Raw genomic sequence first — 14,582 nt, 5'->3', positions numbered from 1 at the left:
GCTCTGTCTGCAATTGCACCTTCCCAGTTTAGATAAACTTGTGATTATGTATATATCTGCCTAACAGCACAAACACAGATACGCCTACTACTGTAAGCACCACACACTGATATCTTTGTATATGAATTAAGTGTAGGACTGTGTGAATTACCAAGAGGGTGTTATATGGTATTTATAGGCCTATAAAGCAGCCAGTTAGGAGAAATGTTATTTATAAAAGTGTTGGTCCCTGGGGAAACCTTCACTCTTTATTTCCTATTCATAAACAGGTTGAATGGTTGATAGACAGAAGGCTTGTGAATATAGTTTTCTTTCAATTGTGGTTTTTGAACCCCAATCCTGAATTTAAAGTTGAATTGGCAGTAAGTCCATTCTTAACTGCTTCCCTCTTAAAGATTCATAGGAAACAAATGACGGAATCGCTTTCGTCGCTGCTTCCGTCAGGGTGAAAAAACTTCAGAAAATATCTCTAGTGCAGTCAGTCTAAATCTCTGAAAGTTACGAAAGAAAGCAAAGGCCGGGAGGCAGCTTTGAATGGAATCAAAATGTTTAGGGCAATCGGGGATTGGTCTTAAATAGATGATAGCCTGGTTGAGCTAAGCAAGCAGAGCCGTGTTTGTGCCTGTGGAGTTTCCATGTTCCCAGTGATCCTTTTTTGGAACATAAACATAAGAGAATTGACCCCCAGGCCAGATGCATTTTAGAATATGTTTTGTCCCTGTGACCCTGTAGAAGCCTGTGCCCCGCACTAGTCTTGTGCTCTCCATTTATTTACCTGGTAGGCCAAACTGAAGCTTTGGGATCAAATGCTATTGCCCCATTATCTTTGGTTGAGGACCCTACGCTACATTCCATAAGATCGGGCGAGGTTCCCTCACACACCCACTATTTGTGTTTGTAGGGTTTTCTTCTTTAAATACATTGTTCCCAATTGAACCCGATGAATGTTATCATTTCAATAATAATATGCAATAAATCAAATACATAATATGAGTGGCTGAGCTTCAGTCTTTGGTAATGAAGAAGTAAATCCACAGTTTATCTATGACCCTTGATATTTCAGATAAATGCTGCTGTTTGGAAGTAATTATAATGATAATAATGATGGGATGTGAAATGCTGATTACACACAGTTGGTGAAGGTTTTTTGTTTTTTTGTAGTGACCACGTCCATCATCCCTTGTTCTGTTCTTCTTCAGGCTCTATTTCCAGTCTCTCCCCGAGTTTTCTAATGAGCTCGGCCAAGTCTTCCGTGTTGTGGGACTTTTCTTCGAGAAGCTCGTAGCGCAGGCTGGAAATGTCCTGCTTGATCTCCTTTAATTCCCCTGAAGAAAAGAGAATGAAATGTAGAATGTTTGAGATAATGGGAGAAACAGTGTAAGGAACAAGAAAATCATGAAGAATTCCCACATCTCACTAGTTTTATTGGGTCCAGTAAAATCAGTACTTGACATCACTGAAATAGTCTGGCGGAGGAATCTCCATGAGATGGGAAGGGGCAGGCTGGGAAAATACTGAGAATGAAGACTTTAAAGGTGAACACGGGAGAGAACTACCAACATAGAATATTGACAGTCATTTACAGCCAGTCCCCAGATGCAGGAGGAATGAAATATGGAACTTGAAGGCTTGCATGTGTTCTAGTGGTGATGGTGGTGAAGGGTGAGCATGTGGTTGTGACTGGCCTAGGGACATCCGGGTTAGATATCTAGCCCTGAGGGCTAGCTAATAAGCATCTTATACTCTACCAAACAGGGCTGAGCCCTAGGCAACCTAGTCGGCTATCCCTGCCCCCCCGGTGTGCAAGCTCAAGTGTGCATGCGCCATAACGGAGGGGGAAAGCAACGAAGAGGAAAGAGGAAGGGCAGGGGAGGGAGGTAGCGGTGAGCATCAGAGGGGAGGGAGGTAGGAAGGGGAGAATGACAATGGAGAGAGGCAAGAGGGGAGTGAATTTGGACTAGGTGTAGGCAGGAGACCCTTGAACAAGCACCTGCTCAGCGCCCCCACGTCATTACGCCCTAGGCAGGTGCCTCTTCTGCCTACCCCTAGTTCCAGCCCTGCTATCAAAGAATAAAAGGGGACAGCTAGACTCCAAAGAGGGAGGTGAGTTTAGGTAACAAAGGGTGCAATGTTTGCTCCAAGCCTTGTCCCCTACAGCCACCAATTAGACGGTAGAATTTACTGTTCTCCTATTTAAAAGCAAATATCACATTGGTTGCCATAAATTTTAAACTAGTCCAATACACACCTCAGTCAATGTAGAATGTGTTTTGTTTTGTTCTGGTCCTAATTGACCTAAGGAAAGCGGCATGTTCCTTTGCACCCACAATAATATATGTATAAGTGTACACTCCTTTCTTTGCATTTCATCACATTTCACTCACTCAACCTGTGCATTTTATTCCATATTGGGGTGTCAGTTAGATAAAGGGCAAGTTGTGTTCACAGGAGAGCACCTTGGCTGTAGGCTGGGCATCTGCTGGGGCTGGTGCTGCACATCAGGCAACTGTCCAGTCAATTAAGGCAATTGGCCATGGTTGGTATAGGTTGGGCTGGTTGAGGAACCCATGTGAAGAACAAAGACCAATGAGAGAAAGATAGAAAGGAATGGTGGTTCCAAGCCTGAGTGCTGTACCATGATCTCAGAGAGCAATATGATACAATTGTATGTTGTGCAGAATGAACCGTGAGAACAGATTTTAGCCAGCAAATAAGATATAATTATTGATTTACTATTTTACTACTAATTTAACATTTTATCTGTGGCTGGCCATCCCACTCGCTCTCACTTACAGTCCACCCCGAGTGGAGGGGTATCATCCCCGTTTTCTTCTTCTACAGAGAGCGACGTTTTATTCCTGAGTGGGGTCAGGATAATCTCCCCACCTGCCTATACAGTGGTTGCCTATCGGTAACCCTGGTTTGTGAGTATTAACTTGTTTACTCTACCATTACTCCTTGTAAAAACATATTACACTATTGGGGCTCTTGGTGTTCCTTTTTGTCTCACTTACAGACATGTTCAACCAATCCCTGTCTTATTATATGAGCTGAGCCCTTCTACCTTGGTAATTTCAAAAGGGAAGGGGGCATTGGTCCTATATTATGCAATAATCGTTAGATGTTTTCATTAGTGATGTTCCACCATTTCCACTTTCCAGCTGTTGGTAGCCTACAACGTCCCGAACCTTCCAGCTTTATCACTACCATCATATTGGGCCCCCAGCCTTCCAGCGTCCCTTCCATTCTAACCAGTTCACTAAGGCTCCCTTTTTTTTCCCCATGAATACAAATGGCGGAAGAACTCACCTTCATTCACTTCATCGTTCTCCTTGTCAATCTGAGCTTTCAGGACGTATCTCTTGATAAGGCGTTTCATAATTTTCTGAAATCAAACAAGGGATACACGTCACATCCCGCATTCTGTATTATCTTATATTTCATCATGGCGTCATCATTTAATTAGCTATACAGTAGACCCCCGTTTTACAGTTTCCCGGATTATTTGCAGTTTATTTACAGTCCTGCACTCGTTCATTCTTTCCAAGATTTTAAGTTCATTTTGCTCTGTCCCTTGAGAAAGGTAAAAGCCAGATTCTACTGTATATAATAAAAAGCAGCTATAAAGCAATTCAGGTTTATCATTGTCACTAACCAGTCAAATCCAATCACACGTAACTAATTACATAAAATCTGCAATGACCCCTCCTCCTACTTACTTGATATCTGGTGGGCGTGTGGCTAATGTGATTCAGATTGCCGTCTTCCGAGCTTCGAATGCTGGAATGTTTGCTGTGACCCAGCTGAAATTGAAAACGCAAGTCATTACATTTCCTCGGCCTAATTACACACACTCTGGAGCTTCCTACCTAATGGGATCCGTGTGGCTTGTGCATTACCAGATGAAATGGAAACTGACAGTTTCTGATGTGACAGATAGTAGACTGTATGTAGATTATAGGCAAGTGATATGCTTAAAGGGGTAGTTCACCTTACGTTAACTTTTAAGGGCAGATTTTATCAAAGGTCGAGGTGAATATTCAAAAATCTAAATTTATCATGTACTGTCTCTTTAAAAATTCGACTTCGACCATTCGCCATCTAACACCTTCCGAATTGCTGTTTTTAGCCTATGGGGGACCTCCTAGAACCTACTTGGAGTCAATTGGTGGACTTTGAAAAATCTAAGTTTCTTGGGGGGAAAACTTTGATTCGAATTCGATCGAATGCGCTATTCCTTCAATTGTACGATTCGGATACGGACCGATTCGATCGAAAACGGACCTATTCGGACAAAAAAACCTTCAACTTGATTTCGGTTGGTCTTTCTGAATTTGAATTTTGAAGTTTTCAAATTCGAAATTCGACCCTTGATAAATATGCCCCTTAGTTTATGATAAAATGGCAAATTCCACACAACTGTTCAATTGGTCTTAATTTTTTTTTTTATATAGCATTTGAAATATTTGCCTCCTTCTGACTTTTTCCAAATGTCACTGACCCCATCTAAAAACAAATGCTCTGTATGCAGTGACATAACTAGATATTACTGGGCCCCACACAGCGCCGTTTCTGTGGAAGGCTCCTGCAATGCCGCCCCCCGCACCAACTTACCTGTTGGGAGGGGAGGCAGGAACACGATTGCGGAGAGCGCAATTGCGCTCTCTCGCAATATCGCAGCCGAATTTCCGGTTTAAAAAACGGAAATTTGGCTCTTAATGGTGCAGGAGTGGCTTTTTGTTGCCCCTGGAATCCTCTCTGGCGCTGCCGCCTGAGGCGAGCGGCTCAGCTCGCCTCATTGGCGGAGCGCCCCTGGCCCCATAGCAAATTATTTTTCAGGCCCCCAAAATGTCTAGAGGTTGACCAATTTTACCGATATTTACTGTATTTAACTTCTATATGAATTAGGGCCTCATGGGACCCCTATACCTCCTCGGCCCCCCTGCAGCCACAGGGTCTGCTTCCTCTGTAGTTGCGCCTCTGTCTGTAAGGCTACACATTTACTGTATATGGCTACTTTTTATTACTCATCTTTCTATTCATATTCCAGTCTCTTATTCAAATCAATGCATGGTTGCTAGGGTAATCTGGATTTTGAAATTTTGTAATTTTGAAATTGCAAACTGGAGAGCCACTGAATAAAAAGCTAAATAACTCAAAAACCACAAATAATAAAAAATGGAAACCAATTGCAAATTGTCTCAGAATATCCCTCTCTACATCATACTAAACGTTAACTCAGAGGCGAACAACCCCTTTAAGTGAAACAACAAATATATAGGAAAGTTAGTCCTTCAGGCTTATTTTCCCTTGTGGATCCTCTCACAGTCTCTCAGTAGTGATGAGCGAATATGCGAAAAAATTAGCGAAACAACGTCATTTAGCTAAACGCAGTGAAGTCAATTGGCGTTTTTATATGAGACATGTTTATTAAGGTCAATGGCCATTTTTCTTATAGCGACTTTTTTGTCCTAATGCATTAAAGTCAATGGGCATTTTTTCTCTTTGTGACTTTTTTTCTCCAAATGCATTAAAGTCAATGGGCGTTTTTTATTATGGGCGTTTTTTATTATGGGCGTTTTTTATTATGGGCGGTTTTTTTTCGCGGCAAATTCATGAAAAGTTTTGCAAATGGTGAAATTTGGAATTTTGCCAGGACTCCATGGCTGCTGAATAAATTCGCTCATCAGCTGTATCATCTCTCAGCTGTATATGGAATCGTACAATGTACGGTGTGAGGCTGTTGCCTTGAAACTTTTTTATCCGTTACGGCAGAGTTTATCTGATTCATAGATTGAAGGAACCCATGGCAGTTTATGGAAAGAGACTGCCATGGGTTCCTTCATTCAATGAATCAGATAAACTCTGCTAATGGATAAAAAAGTTTAAAGGCAACAGCCTCACTGCTATTCGCAGGTAGAGCCACGAGGGGAACATATATGCCGACAGGCTCCTCCTCTGGAATCCAATAGTAACCAGGCAGACTTGTACTTATGGTGACTGACCTCAGGAAACTAAATATGAGCGCAGTTTATTTTAAAAGTTTTATATATAATAAATGGTATTATACCATACCTCTCATTTTGGAAATAGAAAAAGGGACAAAAAGATTTGCCACAATGTGAACGTTTTTGACCACGTACGGTTTAGTGGCCACACCCCCTAATTACCATGTCCATTTTACAAAATTTGGCAGGTTATGAAAGTTTGAACACATTTCTGTGGTTTTTCTGTGTTATTACACATTATTCATTGGCTAATGAAGGTGAATTGTCCTTTAAGATGCAAGCCACAGTTTCTCCAAGAGACCTACTTATCTTAAATTATTGCAATTGTTTCATTGCTTATTTGAAATTGTTGCAATTGTTTCTTTGCATATCTTAAATAGTTACAAATATATCTAAGTGCACCTGCCACATATTCTGGGCTCTCTGCTAAAAGCCAATTATGTTTTAGAAACTTTGTATCTTTTTCTGGCTGTTTAGTGCAGGAGATCAAAGAGAAAGTCGGGACATTTCAGTAACAATCCAGGACTGTGGGCTGCACTGTCAAAATCGGGACTGTCCCGCTATAAGGATTTTATATCCTTTTGTTGGAGTCTGAAGACGAACTGTGGGTAGAGGGAGATCTGCTTGACTGAGCATTACAGACAATACATCTGACTACTGACTTGTAACTCGGCACTTTGGCTAAATGGTGGAGGCTGTGGACCATCAAACATTATTCACAACATAACAAACATTTGATGCTACTCTGAGAAGTGAAGGATCTGAAGGGGAAATACACCTCTAATAAACTTCACTAACACTGGAGGGCAGATTTATCAATGGTCGAATTAAAAAAAATCAGAATTTTTTAATTTGAATTTCAAGTTTATTTTAGTGTGATTCGACTAGGGAATGGTCCAAATTCGAAATGTATCATGAACTGTCCCTTTAAGAATTAAAATCAACCTGCCAAATTGGTGTTTTAGCCTATGGGGGACCTCCTAGAAGTCTAGTGAGTTTGTGGGTCGATCCTATTCACCCAAATTTAAAAAAAAAAAATTTCAATACATTTCAATTGGTCTTTTTTTTTGAATTTCGAGTTTATGGGAGTTTTTATCAACTCCCATAAACTCTAAATTGACCCTTGATAAACATGCCCCTGGGTGTTGTTTAAAGTAACTGAACTTTACTACATCATATTAGTTTCTGATTTCTCTCTTGCCATAGGCACTGATCTACTTTTACATTGAGTTATTTAAGTGAGTTCAAATCAGCTGGGAAAGGGAGCCCCCCTGAAAGATGTATTAGACATTCCTATCAAAATCTGACCCCACCTTCAACATAAATAGAGAGGCAGATGCTGAGAGGGGATAGTGAAGAGTAAATTGAATATTATAGAAATAAAAACTATAAAATTGATAAACCTTCTTCTACTGTCAGTAGAGGTCGCTAAGATGTTTCCAGGTTCGCAAAAGCCATATTAAATTTGCGCAAAGGAAAATTTGTTCACGCAAAGGCATACTTTTTCGCATTAAGAATATTTTTTCTGTTACCGGCTTTTATTATATTCCCCCAAAACAGCCTCATTATATTTGTTTTCTGCCGCTTACTGGAGAAAAGGTCTGTTTATGGCCTGTTCTTTAATTTGGCCACTAGATGGCAGGACTAGACAAGAATTAGTGAGGACAGAGGGATCGTGTGGCTTTATTTATTGTCAGCATTTTAAACTTGTGCTGCCATTAATCTTGAATAGTGCAGTTTGCCCTGTTTCCAAAGACTGGCAGGGGGAGAAAATACCTAAACATAAATAAATGGTAAAAACATACATTTATATTATATTTAATTGTTTTAAGCGTGCAGTAGGCTGACTATATCGGTTTGGTTGCTATACTGGTGTTTTGCATAAATTGGTTGAAATTCCTGTTATGCATTATAATACTGTTTCTCTATTACTAGCGCAGTGCTGCAACAAATGCCGGACAATGACATAAAGGGGGTTATTTACTAAACTCAGGTCGGGCTTTTGGGGCAAAACTCAAATTGTTTTTAAGATTGTTTTTAAAACTCTAATTTTTCGAGATTTATTAAAGCCCTATGCAGCAAAAAGACAATGGGAGAGGTCCATATCCTATTTTAAAGTTTCTGTGGTCTGTGCTGGAATTAGTCCAAAAATCTGACCTTTTCAGGCAAAAATCCAAAAAAATTCAGGCTTTTCTGGAAAAAGCCTGAAAAATCGAGCGATTCGGGAAAAAAACGCTGAAAAAAATCATACGATTCGGGTTTTCACTCAATTTTATCGAGTTTTTACGCAAACCGATTAAATCAAGCTTTTTTTAAAAATAAATAAGGTCAAATCATGGATTCTAGTTTGGTCTGCCTTTTTTTGTTTAAAAATCAGGAACATTTTGAGTTTTGATAAATAATCCCCATAATGTCTAGTGTAGCTCTGAGTAAGGGTCCCACTCCTGGCAGCGAGTTATTTATGGCCATTGTGTAACACTATGAGTTATGACATGTTTCCAGTAGTGATGGGTGAATTTGTCCCATTCCCACAAAATCCTTGAAGTGGGCGAAAAAAATTGCGAAATGCAGATTTTGGCGCGGGCGACAATTTGCCGGTGTCAAAAAGGGCACCGGCATTAAAATTAACACCGGGGCCCATTAAAGTCAATGGGTGTCCACTAATCGTCACCAGCAAATTTTCTCAGCAAATTCACACATTTATTCGCCGGCAGCGAAACGCGGAAATTTGCCGGGAATTCGCGCCTAGCGAATAAATTCGCCTATCACTAGTTCCTTGTCATACATCTCTGTAGAATTATTAGGAGCATGAATTCACATTATGTGAAAACTGCATTCGACCAGCTCTTGTTGAACCACAATGTCCTCACTGCTGATTTATAAAGGAACAACAGCTGGAAGCCTGCACTTTGTACATCCCTGTCCTGAGCTAATATTCATCATCTGCTTACAAGTCACATATTAGAGAATAATTAAAGCCCATATCAAATACCATCTATTATCATTGAGGCATTACAGAGCTGCTGTACTATTTCCCATGTCCATCAGCCTAATTCCTGATTCACTGACACAGACGAGCATCACTTGTTACTTATCTTGTTGACTTTGATTTTGCGCAAATAGTTCGATCGAACGATCAAAGGAATAATCGTTTCATCGAACGATTAAATCCTTCTAATCGAACTATTCGAAGGATTTTAATCCAACGATCGAAGGATTATCCTTCGACCAAAAAAAGTTAGCCAAGCCTATGGGGACCTTCCCCATAGGCTAACATTGACTTCGGTAGCTTTTAGGTGGCGAACTAGGGGGTCGAAGTTTTTTCTTAAAGAGACAGTACTTCGACTATCGAATTGTCGAACGATTTTTAGTTTGAATCTTTTTATTCGAAGTCGAAGTAGCCCATTCGATGGTCGAAGTAGCCACTTGAACTTAATGAATGGGCCCCTAAGTGTTCCATCGCTTGTCACTTAGAGTTCCAGAGGGTAGTCCTGCTGGCTTTTTTGGATCCTCCTCTTTGTGCCTCCTGCAAACCCATGCGATATCCCCTTCACCTAACGCATTTCGCTGGTGTCTCTGAAGAAGCTGATAGGACCAGCGAAACGTGTTAGGTAAAGGGGATATCTCACAGGTTTGTAGGAAGCACAACGAGGAAGATCAAAAAAGCAGGCAGGAATACCCTATGCAACACTGCAGTAACCAGATTGAACTATATGCGATTGCCCCAAGAATAAAATGTGAGTTTTGAGTTTTGGATCAAACTCAAAAATAACTATAGCACCTGAAAACCTTTGACCTATCTGAAAACTCTCGACTATATTAACAATAGAGAAAAGGTGTAATTAAAGCAAAGGGGAACACTCCTGTAATAATCCATTTGAAGCACTGGGTGGCACCCCATATGATTGAACATACTGTACTATATTAGTTTCTAATTTCTGTTGCCACAGGCGCTGATCTTTTTTTATTTGGAGATTTTTTGGTGCGGCTGAGAGATCGGTAAGGAGTTTGTTCTTCCTGTGCAGTGGCATAACTATAAAGGAAGCAGACCCTGTAGTTGCAGGGGGGACTGGAGTACAGGGTCCTCTACAGTATATATATACTATACATACAGAATTAGCTCCTGATAAATTACAGTACATACATACTATACATACAGAATTAGCTCCTGATAAATTACAGTACATACATACTATACATACAGAATTAGCTCCTGATAAATTACAGTACATACATATTATACAAACAGAATTAGCTCCTGATAAATTACTGTACATACATATTATACAAACAGAATTAGCTCCTGATAAAATTGATCCTAGTTTATGTTGACCTTAGATTGTAAGCTCCACTGGGACAGGGGCTGATGTGAATGATGTATAAGGTCTGTAAAGCACTGAAGAAATATGTTGGTGCTATTTAAATAACAGATAATAAATCTGTACATTCTCACTGTCTCATCAACAAGTTGTCCCGTCTCACAGATGTCTGACTGCCGATGACAATCGTTGTCCCTCACACTAAGAAACATCTGCTTGTAGCTCCCTACCAACTGCTCCCGGCTTCCCCAGGACTGACAGTCCAATGCTCACTGTACTGAACAGCAGCTCACGCAGAAGAGGAAGGGGCTAACCACTGGGAATTAGATAGGGAACATTAGAAACCACAGGGTCGTGGGAAAGGGTTTGTGTCATTACAATGAAGGACGCAAGGGAGGAAGATGATGATTAAAAGAGGAAAGGAAAAGGGAATATGGGGACAGAAAAAAGGACACAGTCAGCAGAGACTCCATGTACAGACATAATGTAAGGACACCCCCCCCCCCCCCATTAACCACTGGTGCTGCTCAGTAAATATTATAAAACATTTTATTTAAAAAAAATCATCATGCAGTGAGTTTTTTATGGCGATTCATCTTCAATCCTTATTCAGCTTCATTTAATAAACATGGGTCTGGGGGCAAAGCGCCTTATTTTTGCACTTTGCACCTTTTCTGTCATGTTGCTCCCTGAGGTGCAGATTTTTGTGCTACTAGAACAGAATTGTTTCTTGCTCTGAATATGTAAAGCTGCTGCCTGCAGTTGGCAGTGATGCATTCGGTGGGGTTTATGGTGGAAGTCACTTGGGTTTCCCTTCAAACAGAGATCCCCAACCTTTCTTTACCAGTGAGCCCCATTCAAATGTACAAAAAAGTTGGGGAGCAGTACAAGCATGCAAAAATTTTCTGTGTGCCAAATACAGGCTGTGATTGACTACTGGTAGCCCCGTATGGACTGGCAGCCTACAGGAGGCTCAGTTTGGCAGTACACCTATTTTTTTATACAACCAAAACTTGCCTCCAAGCCTGGAATTCAAAAATAAGCTCCTGCTTTAAGGCCACTGGGAGCAACATCAACGGGGTTGGTGAGTTTTGCTCTTAGTAAATATAGTAGATAGGAATTTTTTAAAACAAGTTTTAACCAAATAAATTACATTTGTGAAATAAATTTGAATATTGAGACATCTCCCCCTCAGTGTCCAAGTTTGCTTGTTATGCACATATGTATGTAAAACCTACTTGGGTTATTTACACCAACGGGGTTAATCACCAGCTAGAGCACTAGAGCATGGGTTACACGCGACTCTAACTCTCCAGTCTAGGGTCTTCAATAAATAGAAGAATAAAGGTGTGGTGTAGTGTAACTACAACTCGCACAGGCTACTGTGCAATTAAACAGGAAAAGAATGGGCGCCAGGAGGTTCCCGCAGTCAAACAGAATAAACTTTTATTTGTCAGAGACAAATGATACACATGGTACTTACATCAGTACAAAGGCATTTGCAGAATATACAGGCACACAGCACACACAGAGCTTCAGAGGTAGTTGCAGGTGCATTCCCTGAGGATGTAGTCAAGGTAGTACAGCACCTCTAGGAAGTGATTCCTCACACATGGTCTGAATCTCACCCAGTGGAGGGGTCAGGGAGGAGAACCTAAAGCCTGACACCCTATCCACTGTGTCCCTTCACTGTAGGCAAATCTTACAGCCTGGGAAGCTACTCCTCCTTGATGGATCACAAAGCTGCTCTTTCTATCTTCCCTCACTGTCTTGCTCTCCTAGAGAGTCTATAACAATTATATTCCTGCCACTCACTGCTCCCCGACTTATCTCTCTAGAGGTACTGGTCCCTCTAGAGCACATGGCTTTTCTGGGCCTTGTTGTACCCAGGCTCCCTGAGTACACCCAGCTGGATCAGCAGCCAAAATCCAAAGAGAAAGACCCACCCTTCTCTCTCACTATACCAAAGTGTGACAGGATGCGGTCAGAGCCTCCTGGCCCATAATACAAATATGCAAATTACATCTAGCTACATGGGCATCTTCCCAGCAAACAGGGAGATCAAGAAGTGTAGGGAATTAAAGCCATAGGGGCAAATTAACCTTATGGGTCCCTACATGTACATATGATCATTGCCACCTTTTTGCACAAAAAAAATACTTTTGTTTCCCCTAACCGGAGTGTAGGCTCTATAAGACTGGGTGCCCTTATAATAGATTTTTATTCTGCGGCAAGGTGCATAGCACAGCTACACAGACAGATGCCCCCAGGTGTAAAGGTTCTGTGCTTGGCTCCTTCGTGCTGCTGCATTTGTGCCATTGGTCACACTGGGCAATAGGTTAGGGCAGCCTGTGCATTAATCCACCCCTGTCCATAAAGCAGCACCGTATGTGCCATTGATTAGAGATATTTACTGGCTGCTCTTGTATCAGAAAAACCTAATTATCCCCATTTAGCCGGCGCAACATGAACATTTAGTGGAGCTCAGCCAATGTTATCGATTTTCTGTGGTCAATTTAAAATTTCATTTGGAAATGGACTCATTGCAATTACACATTCATGGGCAAATTTCTCTGTCTAAGCACCTTGTAAAGTGCTTGTCTTTCCATACCCATATTTTCTATTTATACTATATATATATATATATATATATATATATATATATATATATATATATTCCACTACTTAAAATAATCTGTTCTGCATACAGATACTACAGTCCATCACTGGGACTCTATTTTCTTGGACCCCCCCCCCAAAGCTACCATGTCTTCCATCTGTTTGGTTAGATGCCCTTCATCCATGTCTCTATATGCAGCCAATGATTCTACCATGTATATAAAAATGACAAATGAAGCTGTTGCCAATTGCTGCTCCTTTCCACCCACAAAGAATGGCAATCAAGTCCATTTGTACTTTGTATTCTGTTCAATGCACTCTGTGGGCTAGAAGCATGTCTATTGGAAGATTGGGGGATAGGAAAGATTCACAACAGTCACAAGCGTCCCTGATTTTAATTACATTGTAGAGGTGTTAAACACAGCTGGAGGGTGGCTGGTAAAGAACACATTTAATAACATGAGATCGAGTTTTCTTTGGCCAGCAGCGGTTTGGCGTTTAATGGAGGAGAATGAAAAGATCACGTAAGCAGAATATTTTGTGAAATGCTCAGCTACAATAAGGATAGGGTGTGTGGAATACAAATGACTGAGCACAAAGAGAAGTGCAGGAAGAACATATGACAGCTCTCCTAGAATCCCAACAATAGCAACAGCTGGAGAGTTACTGGGGACTAAATGTAAAGGACAGTGACTTTAAGGAAGCACATCTTTCACAGTATCTGACTGGATACCATATGACTGGCCAAACATATGCATACCTACAATCTATTGCTCCATTCATCTAGACCAGTGATCCCCAACCACTGGCTTGTTATCAACATGTTGCTCACCAACCCCTTGTATGTTGCTCTCAGTGGCCTCACAGCAGATGCTTATTTTTGACTTCCAGGCTAGGTTGAATAAAAACCAGCCAAAACCTGCCAAACAGAGCCTCCTGTAGACTGCCAGTCCACATAGGGGCTACCAAATAGCCAATCATGGTCCTTGCTTCACACCCCCGGGATTGTTTTCATGCTTGTGTTGTTCCCCAACTCTACATTTGAATATGGGTCATGGGTAAAGAGAAGGTTGGGGACCCCTGATATAGAAGATACCCTGTGTCACTGGCAGATAGAGGAAGTTTTCAAACTAGATTGACTGGCTGGACTGTTGGATCTGCTATCCACCAGGATCTCAGAATGGTCTGTCGGAACCTTCCCCCAGGCTGATTGAAATATTTGGTAATAGTAACAAAGACTTTTATCAGCTACCTCAATGACCTACTAGAACTTGACAGGCTTCTCCTCCAGCTGGACAACAACAATATTCACCCTCAGCAATGAAAAGTAACCTCTGTGAACGCACAAAAGAGTCTTGTCTGGATCATGTCCCACTCACTACTTTAGTTGCTCTTGTGTGTGTTCTCCTCGAGGCTGTTTTCTTATGCACTGCAGAGTTTCAATGTTTCACCCCTCAACTACTCTGCTCGTGGAGGCCTTTTCCTTCTGCCCTTTACATGCAGTGCTTTAGCTTGGTCCCAGCATACCCTCAACACATCTTCTAGCCAAAGCCAACCCTGTCTAACCCTTTGATTATAGTTACAGGTTGCTGCCAAACATCCTAGTGTGCTCAGTGCTTTCTAAAAAGATCACCAC

The 14,582-nt window shown here is 41.2% G+C and overlaps 1 protein-coding gene across 1 annotated transcript in view; it reads right to left on the bottom strand.

Moving 5' to 3' along the window:
* Nucleotides 1–282: 282 nt before the first annotated feature.
* The window catches only part of LOC108709028 (short transient receptor potential channel 6), a 111,040-nt gene continuing 96,740 nt past the window's right edge, over nucleotides 283–14,582 (bottom strand). Inside the window, exons 10-12 of the mRNA XM_041584573.1 lie at nucleotides 3,720–3,803; nucleotides 3,310–3,385; nucleotides 283–1,325 (exon numbers count right to left, since the gene is read on the bottom strand). Of these exons, the coding sequence (XP_041440507.1) occupies nucleotides 1,174–1,325; nucleotides 3,310–3,385; nucleotides 3,720–3,803 (312 nt within the window). The 3' untranslated portion in view covers nucleotides 283–1,173. The remainder of the gene's footprint in view (nucleotides 1,326–3,309; nucleotides 3,386–3,719; nucleotides 3,804–14,582) is intronic.

The sequence above is a fragment of the Xenopus laevis genome, chromosome 2S, assembly GCF_017654675.1.
Source record: "Xenopus laevis strain J_2021 chromosome 2S, Xenopus_laevis_v10.1, whole genome shotgun sequence".
NCBI classification, from domain to species: Eukaryota; Metazoa; Chordata; class Amphibia; order Anura; family Pipidae; genus Xenopus; species Xenopus laevis.
The sequence above is the reverse complement of the archived record's forward strand: the minus strand, read 5'-3'. Positions and strand labels throughout refer to the sequence as shown.